General features: G+C 41.8%; 1 protein-coding gene across 6 annotated transcripts in view; it reads left to right on the top strand.

Annotated features, from left to right (window-relative positions):
- Window positions 1-17,688, top strand: part of LOC108893935 (suppressor of tumorigenicity 7 protein homolog) — a 48,035-nt gene that overhangs the window by 28,846 nt on the left and 1,501 nt on the right. For 2 of the 6 annotated variants that reach the window (XM_051073159.1, XM_051073161.1), the window contains 12 exons: window positions 1,854-2,013; window positions 6,490-6,544; window positions 7,442-7,557; window positions 7,636-7,711; window positions 9,809-9,963; window positions 10,155-10,252; window positions 10,403-10,532; window positions 11,599-11,671; window positions 13,081-13,183; window positions 13,949-14,099; window positions 14,211-14,303; window positions 16,574-16,716. In XM_051073159.1, the coding sequence (XP_050929116.1) occupies window positions 1,854-2,013; window positions 6,490-6,544; window positions 7,442-7,557; window positions 7,636-7,711; window positions 9,809-9,963; window positions 10,155-10,252; window positions 10,403-10,532; window positions 11,599-11,671; window positions 13,081-13,183; window positions 13,949-14,099; window positions 14,211-14,303; window positions 16,574-16,716 (1,353 nt within the window). Of the gene's footprint in view, window positions 1-1,853; window positions 2,014-6,489; window positions 6,545-7,441; window positions 7,558-7,635; window positions 7,712-9,808; window positions 9,964-10,154; window positions 10,253-10,402; window positions 10,533-11,598; window positions 11,672-13,080; window positions 13,184-13,948; window positions 14,100-14,210; window positions 14,304-15,203; window positions 15,470-16,573; window positions 16,717-17,688 lie in introns of those variants that run through there. The other 4 variants (XM_018692433.2, XM_018692416.2, XM_051073160.1 and 1 more) reach the window with 4 other exon arrangements.

Below are 17,688 nucleotides of genomic sequence, written 5' to 3'. Positions count from 1 at the left end.
TTTCAAGTTCTTCACAGAGACAGCCAACTGTGCAACAGTGGTTGGTCTGTATTTTAAAATAGCTCCTCTCTTAATTAACTGTCTCTCTCTTCCCCTGCGGGCCATCGGCCAATATGCGTAGGCTGCTCAGAGATGGTGTCGAGCTTTGCACATGCTCCGTGAGATGATTAAGAAATGTTGAATTGGTTTCGTCAGAGCGGTGCTGGTTATTTCTCTGTAATTGGAATTAGATGTTTATGTCCCAATTAGGTAGTGAAGAGTTGTAGAAAAAGCTCCATCAAAATTTGATATCACTTCCTTCCTTCAAGCGGAAGGCGACTTGATAGCAGCATTGCCAGATGGCTGTGTGTACATCTTTTAAGATAGCTGCCATCGGTGATGTGGATGTTTGTCTCATTAAAACTGATAAGTGAGTCTTCATATAGTGTAGGTCTCCCTCGTGCCGCTGTGTCAGGCAGTGGATCCTTTGGTTCTTGGGGGCTCCATGGAATCGGATCATCCCACAGATGTTGGATCAGATTGGAGGCCGGGGGAACACTTTTGAGTTCTTCCTCGAGATGTTTCTGAGCAGTTCTTGTGCTGTGGTGGAGTCCTGTTGCCAGATGAATGGCAGAACACAATGTTTCCTGCAGAACATTGTGTTGTAACAAGGGATGTCAGTCCATTAGAATATTAGTCACGATTAAACGCATGATTATCCACAGTTAAAGCGCGATTAATTGCAAATGAATCACTCTTTTTTATCTGTGCTAAATGTTCTAAATTTGCGATGCTGACCAGAGACTTGAGACTAGAAAATGCAAATAACCTTGTTCTTGTGGAGAGAATCATCTGGCAGAGCTTTGAAGCTGAAAGACCTTTTTTAATGAGGAGATCACCTCACCTGTCGATGGTTTTATCTTTGGATTCGTTGTCCTGCTGCAGAACGAGTCTGGGTCCAGACGTGGTTTTGTTGTAACTTTTATTAAGTGCGACAAACCCCAAACTTTTACTCTGTGCCAGCCATGACCTTCATCAACTCATTTTCAGCCCCCCCTTTAATAGGATGTGAAAAAGTTAAAGCTGTATACATCAGAATGTGACTTTATAGTGAACAGGAGGTCTGTTTTCATTAATGGAGACGATTGTTTTTCATTTAAATGTCTGGTTGAAGCTCAGGAATAAAAATGTCAGATGATATTTTAGTTGTTTTTTGTGATTTGATATGAATGGAAGTGATTGTATTGATGATATATATCGATCGCCACATGTTGTTTAAATGGGTGTATTCTGAGTGACGTGAAGGGGCAGTAACAAAGGAAAGATATAAAAGTAAATGGACTGCACTTACAGTATACAGCCCACGACAGAGTGTTTTACAATGCCTCTCATTCACCCAAACACACACACACACACACACACAGTGGAGCTGCCATGCAAGGCGCTGGCTGGCCTGCTTATCAGGGACATTTGTACATGCGAGGTTAATGGACGACCCACTCCTGCCACCTGAGTGGTTCTCAGACACGCGCCGTCATGACCCAACAGTCCGCAGATTTTCAGTCCATGCAAACAGCAGGTCTCGCTGATTAGTTCCTCCTCTCTGGTTGAAGCTGGTAATTGGTAAAATCCTGGAGAAGCACACTCTTGGGCCTCTGTGCCAAAAGACTGAGACTCACTGATGCAGACAGGTTAATCAGCGGAGCAGTTTAGCCCACGTTGATTAAAATCATAAATACTGTGTAAAAGCAGATGGGGAGTAGCCACGAGCTAAGCACCGTTGCTCAGTATGTTTTTGTCATTAAACGAACAGTTAGATTAAATTATGTTAAATTAAGTTAGTTTAAATGTTCTCTTTCTTTCTCTTTCCTCAGATTTTTGAGTGGTGGTATTTCAGGAAATATGGGACCTCCTTCATAGAGCAGGTGTCTGTGAGCCACCTGCGCCCCCTGCTGGGCGGAGTGGACAGCAGCTCCCCCAGCAACTCCAACACCAGTAATGGGGAGGCTGACTCCAATCGGCAAAGTGTGTCTGGTAAGAGCTGAACAAAGACTAATCCCCCCCCCCCCAAAACAATACATTGCAGTTTCATTATGTCTCCCAGCCATCCAGAACCCAACCAGTACTCAAGAGGTGAAGTTAATTAGTGATTATTTATATTAATTCAAGTCATTTTTAAAGCAAATATCATACCAGCTCCTAAAATGTGAACATAAAAAATGGCCACTTTTCACTATTCTTTAGTGATTGCAACAAAAATGAATCAGTTTGTTATTTTAAGTGTCTGATAACTTCATGGATAAGATTCCTACAGAGATGGACCTTTTTATTAAAGAGTAAGATCCTTTTTGATTGACCAGAAACATTGCTATACATCAGTACCAGACTCCATTGAGGAAAATAGTAATTTTACCTCACAGAACACCAGAGTTGCTAATCTACTGCTGCCTCGATGAGTTAGTTTGTTTATGTTATTGTGTGACTTTCGGTGATGTTGGGAGGTATACATATCCTTTTAAATAAGTAAAAGTAACACACAATAACACGAACAAACTAACAGATCGAGCCAGTTGTAATCCAGCAGCTCCTGTGCTCTGCTCGATAAAATTACTGATTTTTGTCAATGGAGTCTGGTATCGATATACAGCGATGTTTCTGGTGTCTTACTCTTTAATAAAATGGTCTGTCTCGGTAGGAATCACATCCATAACATCCAAAACACACACCAAAAGACTTTTGTCCCTTATCAGTCGTCCAGGATACATTCATTTTTGAGTTTTGCGCGGGAAGCTCGTAACCGACTCGGCTCGGTGAAATTCGGTGACGATGAGAATATGTTTATCATGGACAGAAACATGTTTACACAAATAAAACGCCTAACAAAACAACAACGGAAGAAAGTAAGACTCGTATGGAGAGCTGCAATCCGTAAGGTCATCAGATGTACGCGTGAAATGTCACAAACGGGTAAGCAGTGGTCCTGGTTTAAAATCCCGACCCGGGCGATGGAGTCATGTTCCCGGCGATCAGAAGAAATATTTTACTCTCCTTCCGTATTATCAAAACGGGGAAGCAATGTAATGACATTATAATCCTCTCCGTATGGATCTTATTTAGCGCTGATATCATTATCCCATATGTCCATCACGAATAAACGTCCGCAAATCCGCGCTGAAATCATAGAAAAAAGGCGCTGCGGAACTTGCCCGAGAATTACCACGTTTTTAAGTTTTCTTCAGTATCACTTTAATCCAGTGATATTTATCAGTATATGCATGAGTACATTATAAACAGGAACATCTAATAGTTAATTCGGCATACTTTAAGTGGTGCCAGTTTGCTAAAATGCAAACAAATATAGGGATAAAAAAAAAAAAAAAAACATCATCACTGGAGACACATTTGATTGTGGTTATTTCCATGTCTGGATGGAAGTATGGAAAAAAGGGCTTATGCAGAGTCACTGAGCTCTTCAGTTTGGCTCTCAGGCCGTTTTTAACTTCAAAAAGAACCAAACAGCCAAAATGTTGTAAAATGTCAAAGCAATTTTGCAGCTGCACTGAGACAAATCCCACAGGCCTCACTGAGGGCAGTGAAAAAATTGATTTTAATGTGCAGTTTTCAGTGAAGCTTTTTATTATTATTATTATTATTTTAATATAATTGCTATCAAAATATTTTTCTCTGCTTAGGAACATAGACTGCTATTAGGCATAAAATGCAATACAAAGCATCAAGACTTGAATTGATTATGTGACACTGATGCATTGACACTGAATTAGAGACAGACTGATTATAGAGGGATTATTTGAAATACTCCATCCAGATGAGTTATGTTTGAATGTGTAGCCTCAAGCTCGCATCGTAGTAAATTCACTGAGTTGCTCCAGGATGACACATCGCTCTCCCTGCTGCTTCAGATTCTCAACTTAACCTGATTAATTCAACCTTACATTTGTGAAATAAATTATATTCTGATGTGATATGTTTTTCTTTACACACATTCTCTAACACGTCTCAAGCTTTTTTAACCGTGAAGTGGGTGTAAGCATCCGCAAATATGCAGTATAAGCTTTTTAAGGTGAATTACTCATAGATATCACCATGAAACTTCCCCAGCTGATTGCTCACATTAAGACTGTTATTGTAAATATTACAGGTTTTCTGAACTTTTACTTTTATCTAATTAAATATGCACCAATTTGCATGCATTTCCATACATTACATAAATCAAAAAGTTCTGATTTATAAAAATTGCCCCATGTTTTTAGGAAAAAATGTTCGATAAATCAGATTTTCTTCTTCAGTATGTGAGAAAATACTTATTTTGAGAAAACAGCCTTTAAAGATATGAAGCGTAATTGAAATCTACAGACGCAAACAGACAAAGTGGAGTAAAATAAACACTTAAACTTGTATTCTACATGTTTGTTATAGAGGAAAAAATAGCCCAAAATTGAAGAGTGCATGAAAAAACAAGGAATTTTGATCAGTAAAATTTAGTAAACAGAAAATTCAGTTTGATTTTAATGTGATGAATGAGTTTTAGTGCCTAACCTGATGCTTTTATTGTATTTTTCCACCATTATCCCTGACAATATTGATTTAAAGGTGAAATAATTAATTGATTATTTGGGTTTTTCCTGAGGTGTTGAAACAATAAGACACAGTGAACCAACAGCCAGTAAAACCAGACACATTTGAATGGTTTTTGGACTGAAGAAGGTAAAAAGGAGGAGGATAAGCTCTCTGTCCTGATTAAAGTATGTTTGAGTCACACAGGGAACTTGTTGAGCTACAGTGGAGCAGAAAATCAGGTCCATCCAGCATCATCATCCTCCACAGTCGCTCGGCGTGAGCTCCGCTCCTCGGCTCCTGTTCTGCATCCAAGACGCTTTGATCACAGTTAATCCGTCGAATGTGCGTTTGCTTCCCCCTGTGGAAATTCATTCATTTCAAAAAGAGGAAATGTCTCAGAGCTGAATCGGTGCCTTTGGTTTCCGTTGCGGATGATACAGGAAAACATTTATCCTACATGTGCATCCATAAAGCAGCATACATTAAGAAAGGAAGCGAATGAACACCAAGCCAAAGTTGTAATAGAACTTTGAATGCTAATGATGTGTGACCTGGGCCCATCAGTTGAATCTCTCCTGTTGCTGAACTCTCCGCGGAGACGTGACGCAGCTTTGCTTTTGTTTTCAGCCAAACAACTTTGAATTAAACAGGATTACGTGCTGCTGTATTAAATCAACAGGCCGAGATCGAGAGAAGAAAGGCAGCTTAATTATTTCAACTGCGCTAATCCTCAGTTCTCTGTCTAATAATCTGCTCGGTGTAAAATCCCTCCACTGAAGCTGGAGATGCAGGTTCTTATTTTTCTTTGTTGCAGCAGAAATCAGTTTGGTGAAAGTGAAGTTTGCTTGATTGATTAGTTGTTAGTCTGAAGCCTGACTTGTTTCTGAAATGAAGTTAAATTGAACGATAATGACTTGTGCTCAAATCAGGAGCTGAATAATCAATTAGCTGATTGTTTAAGTTCATGCATCAAGGCAAAAATAATGTTTTTATATCTTTGTGAATTTAATATTTTTGACTTTTCAAGCAATTTGAAGACGACAAATGGACTCGTGATGAGCACTTTTCACTCTTTTGTGACAATTTGTAGATGAAACAGTTAACAAATAGATGTAAAATTCAGATTATAAATGGTTTCAACCCCAATATTCACTATTAATGGGATAATCCTTCATCATTTTAGCGCTCCAAGCTCCTACACTCCCCATAATGCAGTTTAACTACTTCTCTTGCTTGATGCTGCATTCAGGACACGTCAGAAAGTCGGAAATTACAAGCTCCGGTTCTGAAAAAATGATTTAAACACACAAACAAATTGGATTTTTTTGCTCGGAAACTCACCTGACCTGACTACAAACATGGCATCCTCCATCATCACTGACAGTTACAAACGCTGTTTAATTACTTTATACTAATTTTATTCTTATTACTTTAACAAGTCATTTACTGGATTTACATTCTCACGTTTTGCAGTGACATTTGTAACATTTGATATTCTCCCACTCATCTAGAAATAGAAGTATGTCAGTTGTTTACGAGTTCACCATCGTCTTGAACGCAGCACAGATCCTTCCTTCCTGAAACGAAGACGACCCTGATGTGTGAAATCAACAGTTTCCCTTAAACGCAACATCTCAGTTTGTCCATGTCCAAAGATATTTTCAGTGTTTTTAAAAACCCATATTGTTAAATCCTGCATCCCTGCGTTCATCTGTTCTTCGCTTTCAGCCAAAACTCTAACTTGTGCATGTTTGGTCCCTGAGTTTTAAAGTGGATGTGGCATTCAGGGGAGCTGCAGGCGTCAGGGCGGATGGCGGGATGGTTCAGTCGAGCCCTTTGAAGCCGGGGGCTCGATTGAACCCTGGGGAGGCTCAGTGTCGACTTTGCCCTTGACACTCATCGGCGTCGTGTTGTTCTCTCTCTCTCCTGCAGAATGTAAAGTGTGGAGAAATCCGCTGAATTTATTTCGTGGAGCTGAATATAATCGGTGAGTGACGGCAGCTCTCAGGTTCCTGTGTCTGAAAACCCTCTGATCTGTTTCTCCTCTCTCTCGTTTGTTCTTCTCTCTCCTGCCTTTTGTTTGTCGTTTTTAATCTGTTTCTCCTCCTCCTCCTCTTCACTCCTTCTCCTCAGATACAGAACAATCATTATCTCCTTCCCTCCTCCTTTTCATCTCTCTCACCTCTCATGCTCTACATCCTTTTTCTTCCTCTCCTCCTCTTTCCTCCTCTCCTTATCACTATCTCCCATCTTCTTCTCCCTTTTCCTTTTCTTTTGTTTCTTCTCCTCCTCTTTCCTCCTTACCTCTCCCCTGTTCCCTCTTCTCCTATCTCCATCTTCCTTTGCCCTTCTTCTCCTCTCCTCTCTCTTCCTCTCTTCTCATCCCCTCTTTTCCTTTCCTCTCTTTCTCCCTCATCTCTCTCCTCCTCTCCTCTCTACTTTCCTCTCTCCTTATCACTCTCTTTGTCTCCTATCTTCTTCTCCCTTTTTCTTCTCTCTCATTCCTCCTCCTTTTCCTCTCCTCTCCCCTCATCCTCCCCTTCCTTTCTTCTCCTCTCCTCCTGCTTCCTCCTCTCCTCTCTCTTCCTCTCTTCTCATCTCCTGTTTCGTCTTTTCCTCTCCTCTCGCTGCTGCTTCTTCGATTTCTTCTACTTCTCCTCTCCTCTGTCTCTATTCCCTTGTCATCCCTCTTTTCTCCTCCCTTTGACTCATCCTCCACTTTTCCATTGCTCCTGTTGTAATTATCCTTCTTCTCTCTCTACCTTTCAACACGCTGAGCATCCATCTCTTCGCCTCAGCCAATCAGAGCCGAGCACATCTCCTAACGTCTGATTCTCCCTCTTCTTGATTTCGCGTCTTACTTCCTCTCTTTGCCGCCGTTCAGATATACGTGGGTGACGGGTCGAGAGCCGCTGACATACTACGACATGAACTTGTCAGCGCAAGACCACCAGACCTTCTTCACCTGTGACTCGGACCACCTGCGGCCCGCAGACGCCAGTAAGAAAACACACACACCTGCAGCTATTTGCACATATCACACAGGTGGTAAATATGTTTGTGTTTGTGTCGTGGCAGTCATGCAGAAGGCGTGGAGGGAGAGGAACCCACAGGCTCGCATCTCTGCAGCACATGAAGCTCTGGAGCTCGAAGAGTGAGTATAACCATCGCTTTCCGTTCACCTGAGCTTACAGCGGTGTTAATTCATCATAATGACGACTCCTGGTCAAACAATCAGGCAGTCTGTGGAGCATGTGACGTGTTAAAGTAGTAGTTTAGAAACACGAATCTGTCAGAAGATTTGAAAGCGCCCTGCCAGCATTTAATTTTCCTGTTTAAACTTTAATTCACCCAGAAAACACAGATTGATTTCCACCTGTGACCTGCCTGACAGTCAGGAGGTGTAATATATTCAGCAGTGAAGCACAGTGTGTTTTAACTGCGACTAACCAGAAACATTTTTTTATCAGTACCAGACTCCATTGGAAAAAGCAGGAATTTTACTGAGAAGAACACAGGAGCTGCTGGAATACTCCTGCCTCCATCTGTTAGTTAGTTTGTGTTATCGTGTGGTACTTTTACTTATGTAAAGAATCTGAATACTTCCTCCAACACAGAAAGTCACACAGTAACACAAACAAACTAACAGATATTCCAGCAGCTCCTGTGTTCTGCTCCCGAAAATTCCTGTTTTTGTCAAAGGACTCTGGTAGTGACGTATAGTTAAACAGAAATGATCTTATTCACTTATCTGTTAGCCAAGAGTCACACCCGTCATGTTTTAGAATTATTTTCAAATAGTTACAGAGATTGACCTTTTTATTAAAGAGGTAGATCCTTTTTGTTCAACCAGAAACATCTCTTTATATCAGTACCAGACTCCATTGACAAAACCAAGAATTTTACAGAGCAGAACGTGGGAGTCTCTAATCTGCTGCTGCCTCAGTTGGTGTTTGTTTGTGTTATTGTGTGACTTTCAGTGCTGGAGGAAGTATTCAGATCCTTTACTCAAGAGTAAAAGTACCACAAAATAACACTAACAAACACAAGCAGCTCCTGTGTCCTGCTCGCTAAAATTCCTATTTTTGTCAATGGAGTCTGGTATTGGTACATAGCGATGAAAAAGGATCAGAAATTGACCTGTGTTTATCGCCTGCATACGTTACAAACAAACATCTGTTAGATAATAAACACAGCTTCTTTTATAACTTCAGTGTTGTGTAAATTCAGAGATTAGAAGCTGCAGGTTTTGTGGTCGGGCGGGACGCGGCGTCTAATCACAGATTGGCCCTCTGGGTGCCTGCATCATTCATAGGGGAAGACATGACAGCTTTACTTGTTCTCATGGCCGTGGGTTTATTTTTAGCAGCATCTGTGACTACAAAGGCAGCGCAGAGGAGTTGTGGCAGTGTCGTATGTTGCTCTCAGCTCGTATGAAGGCCGTGACAGCCGGTTGACTCAGAGGAGAACTTCTTTGATCAGTGCTCTGTCAGATGCTGCTCACAAATGCAGGAGGCGTAAGAGGAGGTTTCACAGTGAGGAGAGGCCGAGCTGTGCAGACAAACAGGAGCTGGGAAATTAATGAATGGATGCACCAGGATTAATTCCCTGCTCTTTGTCCTCCGTCTCAATCTGTCTTTACTCCTGTTTTCTCCTCCTCTCATCTTTATTCCTTCTCCACCTGCTTCCTTTCCTCCTCTATTGTTTCCTCTCTTCTCCTTCTGTTTCCTTTTTCTCCTCTTCTCTTGTTTCCTCTCCTTTCTCTGTCTTTCTGACCTCTGCTCCATTTTTCCTTCTTCCTCTCCTCTCCATATTTCTTTCCTGGCCTCTTGTTTGCTTCCTCCTCCTGTTTCCTCCTCTCCTCTCCTCTCCTGTTTCCTCCCCTCCTCTCCTCCTGTTTCCTCCTCTCCTGTTTCCTCCTCTCCTCTCCCCTCCTCTCCTCCTCTTTCCTCTTCTCCTCTCCTCTCCTCTCCTCCTCTTTCCTCCTCTCCCCTCCTCTCCTCCTGTTTCCTCCTTTCCTCCCCTCCTCTCCTCCTGTTTCCTCCTTTCCTCCCCTCCTCTCCTCCTGTTTCCTCCTTTCCTCCCCTCCTCTTCTCCTGTTTCCTCCCCTCCTCTCCTCTCCTCCTCTTTCCTCCTCTCCTCTCCTCTCCTCCTGTTTCCTCCTTTCCTCCCCTCCTCTTCTCCTGTTTCCTCCTCTCCTCCTCTCCTCCTGTTTCCTCCTCTCCTCCTCTCCCCTCCTCTCCTCCTGCAGCTGTGCGACAGCATACATCCTCCTGGCAGAGGAGGAGGCCACCACCATCATGGAGGCCGAGCGTTTGTTTAAACAGGCACTAAAAGCTGGAGAGAGCTGCTACCGCCGCAGCCAACAGCTCCAGCATCACGGTACACAGTATGAAGCCCAGCACAGTGAGTAAACCCACTTTTAATCCTTCTATTCCCTCACTAATCATATTTAAACGTCAGACTGCAGCGAGAGATTTGATAATTCTCTAAATATCTAATCACAGAGTTGCTGCATAGGTGTAAAGAGTGGTTAATTCTTCTTTTAATTTCATAATAAGAGCATGAAATGATGTGTGTGCTTGTGTCTTCACCAGGAAGAGACACCAATGTGTTGGTGTATATAAAGAGAAGACTGGCCATGTGCTCCAGAAAGCTTGGCCGAACACGAGAAGCAGTAAAAATGATGAGAGATGTAAGTACAACACAAACACACACACACACAAATACACAATATGTACTCATATATATTTATATATATACTCTGCATAGTGATGACCCAGAGCTCTTGTCTGCTGTGACTGTGCATGTGTCGCCCCCTGTCTGGTATTACATGTAACAACAGTTGTGTGTTTTCCAGTTAATGAAGGAGTTCCCTCTCCTCAGTATGTTCAACATCCACGAGAACCTGCTGGAGTCGCTACTAGAGCTCCAGAACTACGCTGACGTCCAGGCCGTTCTGGCCAAGTATGACGGTGAGGGGAACACACACAGACACACACATTTTATTTTACAAAGCACACAATGTTTTGTTTTTGATATCAAGATGCACAACCATGTCGAAAGGTCGCTGCCTGCAGTGCCTCCTCTGAATGTGATTACAATTACTTTGCAGTTACTTAAAAAGTAACTTTACACCAAAATAATTTTTATTTGTGTACACAGAGTAATTAAGTGTGTGTTTGGGGGAAATTAATGTCATTTTTTTCCAAAGAAAAAATAGTATTTTTGTTCTTTAAACTGAAAAAAATCTGAAAAATCCATGACATTTAACTGCAGTAATTATTAACTATTAATATTCACAATTTACATTTATATAGCATTATACTTTATGTTCAGTAAGTAAGAATCAAAATTAAAAACTTAATTAGCTCCTGTTATTCTACAGCCTCAAAGGGGGAATTATTGCTGCTGTTTGTTGTGTTTTAATTTAGAAATTAATTGAATCATGCAGACCTGTACTTGTATAGCAGATTTGATTTAATTAAGTTAATTTTAGAAGCAAAATTCAACATTTTTGGAAAAAAATTGGAATAAATTTTCTTGATTTCCTTGTAAAACTTTCTTAAGCTTCAATCTGAAACATTTCCTAGTTTCAGCTTCTCGTTTGTGAGGATTTGTTGTATTTCTGTATGACAATGAACTTATTTTATATTTGGGTTTTGTACTGATCAGATAAAATAGTTAGTGTATAAAATATATATATATAATCATTAGTAGCAGCCCTAATGCCAACATGTATTTTTCTATGCAGTTAAAGGCGCCGTAACAAAGATAAAAACACTTCAGCTACGTCTTAGTGCTCTGGAGAAAATGTCAGATTTATCATCGGTGTCATGTTTACGTCTGTGAATAACACGTTAACTGTTAATAACTGAAAAACACGACTTGATAACAAAACACCCACAAAGCTATGAAACCCAAACTCATCATCTTCATTCACAAACGCCCTCCGGGCGGCTGCAGGCCCTCCCCTCCATCACCTGTGATCCCAAACTGTCGCTGCTCTCCCCTCATGTCTGCTTTGTGTCTCCTCCACAGATATTAGCTTACCCAAATCTGCAACAATATGCTACACAGCAGCCTTGCTCAAAGCGAGGGCGGTATCGGACAAGTGAGTATCGCTTTTCGTCGGCTACAATGCCTCGTACAGAGGGTGAGGGGGGCGAGGTCTGACATACCTGCGCTGCTATTTAAGAGTTTAAAATGGAGCTGATAGTGGCCTGGGGAGCTGTTCATAGGGCTGAGTGAGCAGTGGTGTAGTAACAGAGGGTTAGCAGTAATTTTGCTCTCCAGAACAGTGATACCTCTGGGGGTTGATCAGTGTTACTGTGAGAAGTGAGTGTTTCTGTCTCGTCAGAGCGCTCCGGTCACCCAGAGGTACAGGATGATTTCTGACTTTAAAACAGTGTCAGGTTCTTTATCCATACACACAAGGAGATGGAAACACACACTAGTCTGTATTTGCTGCTTTATCTTTACATCTTTTTTTATTTATTAGATTATAGTCATAGTTCAAAACAGCTCCTACACACCATAAAGTCTTCGTGACAGGTGCAGAGCTGCAAAGAAAACAAAAGGTCGTACACACTGTCCTCAGACCTTAAACAACCTGCCAGTCACAGGATGCCAGCAATAGTTTCTGGTATGCATACAAATAAAGACTCCAGTGAGTTCTTCAGGTGTAAAAACAAACATGATACTTCAGTGTTTTTGTTTGTTTGTTTTGTTTTTGGAAATGTGCCTCTAGTACGTTGAAAATTAGAACTTTTGTGGTGAATTTCAGACAATCTGTACGCGCTGTGCCACAGGAGCTCAGCAAAAAACCAAAGTAGCTAACTTTTTGACTTTTTGGCATGTTTAGCTAACTTTGGTAGCATGCTAGCTGTGTAAACTCGTGGTTCATACGAATTTTAACCAAATAATTAACAAAACTGGCTACACACCGTCCTAGTAGATCAACTTCCTCAATATTCCAAATATTTCACACACTGGCAGACCAGTGTCCTCACTGTCATAAGGCTGGACGACAAAAAACAAACATAATTAGCATTTAAACTGGCAGCTTTATCTGTCCGCATAGACATGCATGTCCTTGCATTGAACACTAGGGGGTGTACTTGGTATATTACACAGAATTATTGACACAAACCAACTCTGTGGATACGAGATGGAAAAAATTTAAACTTTTGCCATTAATTTTGCCCAGACTGAAACTGAGACTAGGTGGCAAGAAACAGGCAAAATTAGCGTTTAAATTGGCGCTTCGGTTCATCTGCATTTCCCTGCATTGACCACTAGAGGGTGCACTATGTATATTATGCAGGAATATGGACATAAAGCAAAACTGTAGAAGCGAGGTGTGAGCTCCTCCAGCTGTAGACATACATAGAAAATACACCGTGTTAGGAGTTTTGTTTTTAGCGTTAGAGCTGCAGGAGTCAGTTTTTCAAATTCGCTTTGATCACCTGTCGTGAGTGAGATTACTGATGTGTGTGTGTGTGTGTGTGTGTGTGTGTGCAGGTTCTCTCCAGAGGCAGCGTCCAGGCGAGGGCTGAGCACAGCAGAGATGAACGCAGTAGAAGCCATCCACAGAGCGGTGGAGTTCAACCCTCACGTCCCCAAAGTGAGTCTCAGAGGAACGCTACATGCATATATACATAAAAACATAACTCACCACATCACACAGCTACTGGGCAGTGAAGGTGTCAAACTGCCTGCTCATACCTGGTATTAACAAGTGTCTTAAGTGATCCCATCACAAATCGATGGCTCTGAATATGTTGGATCACCTCTGGCATTAGAGTGGGTCTCCACATGTGACCAGCTGTGATCTCACGTTTTAAATAAAGAAGTGAAAACTTCAGAGGCTGAGGGGCCGAACAAATAAATGCACCACGCACAGCTTTACAAGATTTTACTCATTTGAAGTAGTAAAAAACATTCTGTGTGGCCCAGACCACCTCCGAATGTGGTTTTGGATTTAGTGTGGTTAAGGCTTTAGTTAGTGTTGGCAGAGATTATCTTACTCTAAAATAAGTAAAGTCTGTTTGCAGCTGTTAAAGAAGCATTTTGGCAACATGTTGCTGATAAGATCACACCTGTAATTTATTAATAATGACCGCTGTAAATGAATCCAGTGGTTTAATCATGGATAATAATGATTAGGACTGTAAATGTGATCATAGAGAAAGTAAAAAATCTGAACCGGTGCTGGAGGTTAATCTGTTCATCATCTGTCTTTCCTCCTCCTCCTCCTCCTCCTCCTCCCTCCTCCTCCTCCTCCTCTTCCTCCTCCTCCTCCTCTCCTCCTCCTCCTCCTCTTCCTCCTCCTCCTCCTCCTCCTCCTCCTCTTCCTCCTCCTCCTCCTCCTCCTCCTCCTCCTCCTCAGTACCTGCTGGAGATGAAGAGTCTGATTCTTCCTCCAGAACACATCTTGAAGAGAGGCGACAGCGAGGCCATCGCCTACGCCTTCTTCCACTTGCAGCACTGGAAAAGGGTGGAGGGGGCGCTCAACCTGCTGCACTGCACCTGGGAGGGCAGTGAGTACACACACACACACACACACACACACACACAGCTGTTGAATTTAATACTGTAAACAGACTCTGGACTGCCAGCATTCAGTGCTCTTTGTGCTTGTGTGTTTGTAGCGTTCAGGATGATCCCGTATCCTCTGGAGAAGGGTCACCTGTTCTATCCTTACCCCATCTGCACAGAGACGGCTGACAGAGAGCTGCTACCCAGTAAGAGACGCCCTGACACACACATTTATCCACACACACACACACACACCAGCCGCTGTGGTTAACGGTTTTCCACAGTTATAGCCACTCAGCATTTTCACCAGCCGTGAGTTTGTCGTTGGGAAGTTGTGTTTTATTTCGTTAAAGTTGACTATGATGTGTTTAATGTAAATGACCACTTTAAAGACCCAAATCCAGACTATGTAAAAAGACAACTTTTTTCTTTGTTTGATTAAATGTACGCAGACTGGCAGCAGCTTTGAAGCTGGTCCTGTCAAAAAAAATCTCCTTTCCTAAACACAGGAAAGACGTGAAGGAGAACTGATGAGGAATTAGAAAACGAGAGAATCTGACTGCACTGACACTGGGTGTTTTATTTAAACCAACTTTATTTATAACACATGGAAGATGCACAGTGACAAACTCTGTGCTGTAGGCTACAGTTCATTTCTTTTTATCTTGCGGATTGTTGCATTTCACAAGTACAGATAAATAAAGAGGAAGAAAATAAAATGATGATAAGATTAAAAAATAAAAGAGTGATTAACCCAGTCTTCAAAATATAAAGAAATATACCCCTTCACATTGTGACAGTTAGATTAAAGTGTGCAGATAAGATTCTACACAGAAATATAAAATAAGGTTTCCTGTCCAACATGAAAGGAATACACAAGTTGCAAGGAATCATGGGAAGGTTCAGAGTCTCCTCTGCTAAAGGAGAGAGGAAGCACTGAAGCTCCTAATTTTGCTGAGTGAGTGTTTAAATGTGTCGTTAATAATTGTGATGATGAGACAAATTCCTGAAGTGACTGCAGGTGTGTGTGTGTGTGTGTGTGTGTGTGTGTGTGTGTGTGTGTGTGTGTGTGTGTGTGTGTGTGTGTCGTCCTGCTGTCTGCTCAGCAGCTCGTCTGTCCTCACACACAAACCTGCACTTGATTAATTTGGCTTCCAGCCACCAGCAGCAGCAGCAGCGACACACTGCTCTGTGGTTTGTGTAGCAGGAGTGGACCAACGTATACAAACTGTGTTACATCATTACAGCTGTTCACACAAACCCAGAGTTTAGTTGAAGGAGGAAATTGTGTGTGTGTGTTTTTTTTAAACTGACTGTAACAGCTTCATTAAAAATGACTGACACATAAACTGTCAGTCTGCAGATAAAAACACTTTTTAATGTATTCATCATTTTCGACTCTAAAAGTAAAGCTTCAAATAATGACATGAACAGTTTGAGTTACCAGTTTTAGTTTAGTTTATTTGCACAAATAATATAAAAGACAGTAACATTTACAAACAAATATATCAAGATAACTCCTCTGTACAAATATTAAATAATCCAAATTCATCAGAGAAAAAGATGAAAACAAAGAATATGGGAAGTTTCCAAACGAAGCAGTGATAGAAAATCAAATATACATGGAAGTTGATGCATTATAATGAAATCTGTTTGGTTCTCCACACATTTTTATTTCACTTTTGGACTCATTGGAGTCATTTTCAGATGAATGAATATTGATTAAGAGAAATCCGACACTGGCAGATTAAAGTGCTCAGAGTGCGGCGGGCAAGTCACGAGTTAAGCCTCTTTAAAATCAAGAGACCACACACATGACGACAAATCATATCAGATTTCACAGTTTGTTCTTACAGTGTGTGACGTGCAGTCACACCACACACTAACAGATTCACCACAGCAGGATTTCTGATCAGAAATATTGAACATGTTTAATTATCGAGGCGGCTCCGATCAGGGAGATTAAAACCTCACACCACAGGACAATCTGACAAGATCGTCTTAAGAACCATCAGATAATGAGGCTGAAATCTGCCCCGTTATCTTGCAGTGTGTACACTGCTTCAAGTGTGCATATTTGTATACATATTACATATTTGTACATGAATGCACCAAAAAAAAGGACTAAATGTAGTTTTTCTTGAAGACAGGAGCAGATGAGTCACGTCTTTTAGCAAAGAGAGAGAAATCTAAAGGTAAGTGACACGTGGCGATAATGTAAAGACAAATTAAGCTGCGATGAAAAGTTAAAATCAATGAAAAACAAAGAGCAGCAAACAGAAAAAACCTTAAAGCCTTTAAACTCTGTGGGATCCAGGACTCTGGCCGTGTGCAGGACTAATCTGTAAACATCTAAAAGTGAGATCCTGTGGTGTGGACTGTAGAGAGTGTGTGTTTACAGTGACCTGATCAGACATGCTCTAAACTAACATTACGTCGTGTGTGTGTGTGTGTGTGTGTGTGTCCCACGTGGAAGCAGTGTTTCACGAGGTGTCAGTCTACCCAAAGAAGGAGCTGCCCTTCTTCATCCTCTTCACAGCCGGACTCTGCTCCTTCACCGCCATGTTGGCTCTGCTCACACACCAGTTCCCCGAGCTCATGGGAGTGTTTGCTAAAGCTGTGAGTACACACACACACACACACACACACACACACACACACACACACACACTCTCTATATAATAAGGTTTTACACTAAAAGAAAATTAGGATTTTAGCTGCGGGACAGAGAATGATTTCGGTGACCTTGACTTTTTTCTGGCACGAATTCCCTCCTAACCTCGACTTTGGTCAACGATGAGGAATCTTAAAAGTCTGTAGCTTCAGTTCTGTAATGTCTGCAGGAACCAAGCCTTTCTTCTTAGAAAGTTAGTGAGAGTTTGAAAGAGCGTGAGTAGAAACACAACCGAGGCTGTAAAGGTGGACTGGTGAGTAGATGGGTTTTCATGTTAACGTCCCCGACAACCTCTGTAGTCTCATTTAGACACTCGTTAGCAACCGCCTTTTTTAAGACACGTAAAAGCTTCAAACATCAGGAGTGGGGGATTTACTGACCCATTTTATGTCCGAGAATCAAACCTGAAAATGTCTTGAGCTTGTGTTAAAAGAAGGGAACCAGAGATGCAAAGATGCTAACCTAGCAGAGCTTCACGGCTAAATCACATTGAACTTTTTGGTCATTTTTGAACTTGTTTTGAGCACCAGCTATAATATAATAATATTTCTCAGGTTGCTGAGCTGGCTGTGCATCTGAGTCGTTTAGGTTTTTCCACAGCGGGAGATAACGGCCACAGTTCCAACCTGTAGAGGACAGAGGTTAAACGTCTTTTAGCCTCAAACACAGAGCCACCTTCAGCCCTCCTGTCGGTGCTCATAGCAGCCAGTGGAGGGCGCTGCCTCCCCCCGGCCCAGCCCCTCCCTGCAGCCCTGCAGTGCTGTGCTGCTCCCCTGGAATGTGGGTGAGCTCATCTCTCCCCCACTGATGTGACACTATCAGCAGATACCATCTACCTGCTGAGAGCTGCACACATAACACACACATCTATGCTGTGTAAAGGTGGACTACATTCAGGCTGTACAGTAGGTTTTAAT

Source organism: Lates calcarifer, linkage group LG10, assembly GCF_001640805.2.
Source record: "Lates calcarifer isolate ASB-BC8 linkage group LG10, TLL_Latcal_v3, whole genome shotgun sequence".
Taxonomy (NCBI): Eukaryota; Metazoa; Chordata; class Actinopteri; family Centropomidae; genus Lates; species Lates calcarifer.
The sequence above is the reverse complement of the archived record's forward strand: the minus strand, read 5'-3'. Positions and strand labels throughout refer to the sequence as shown.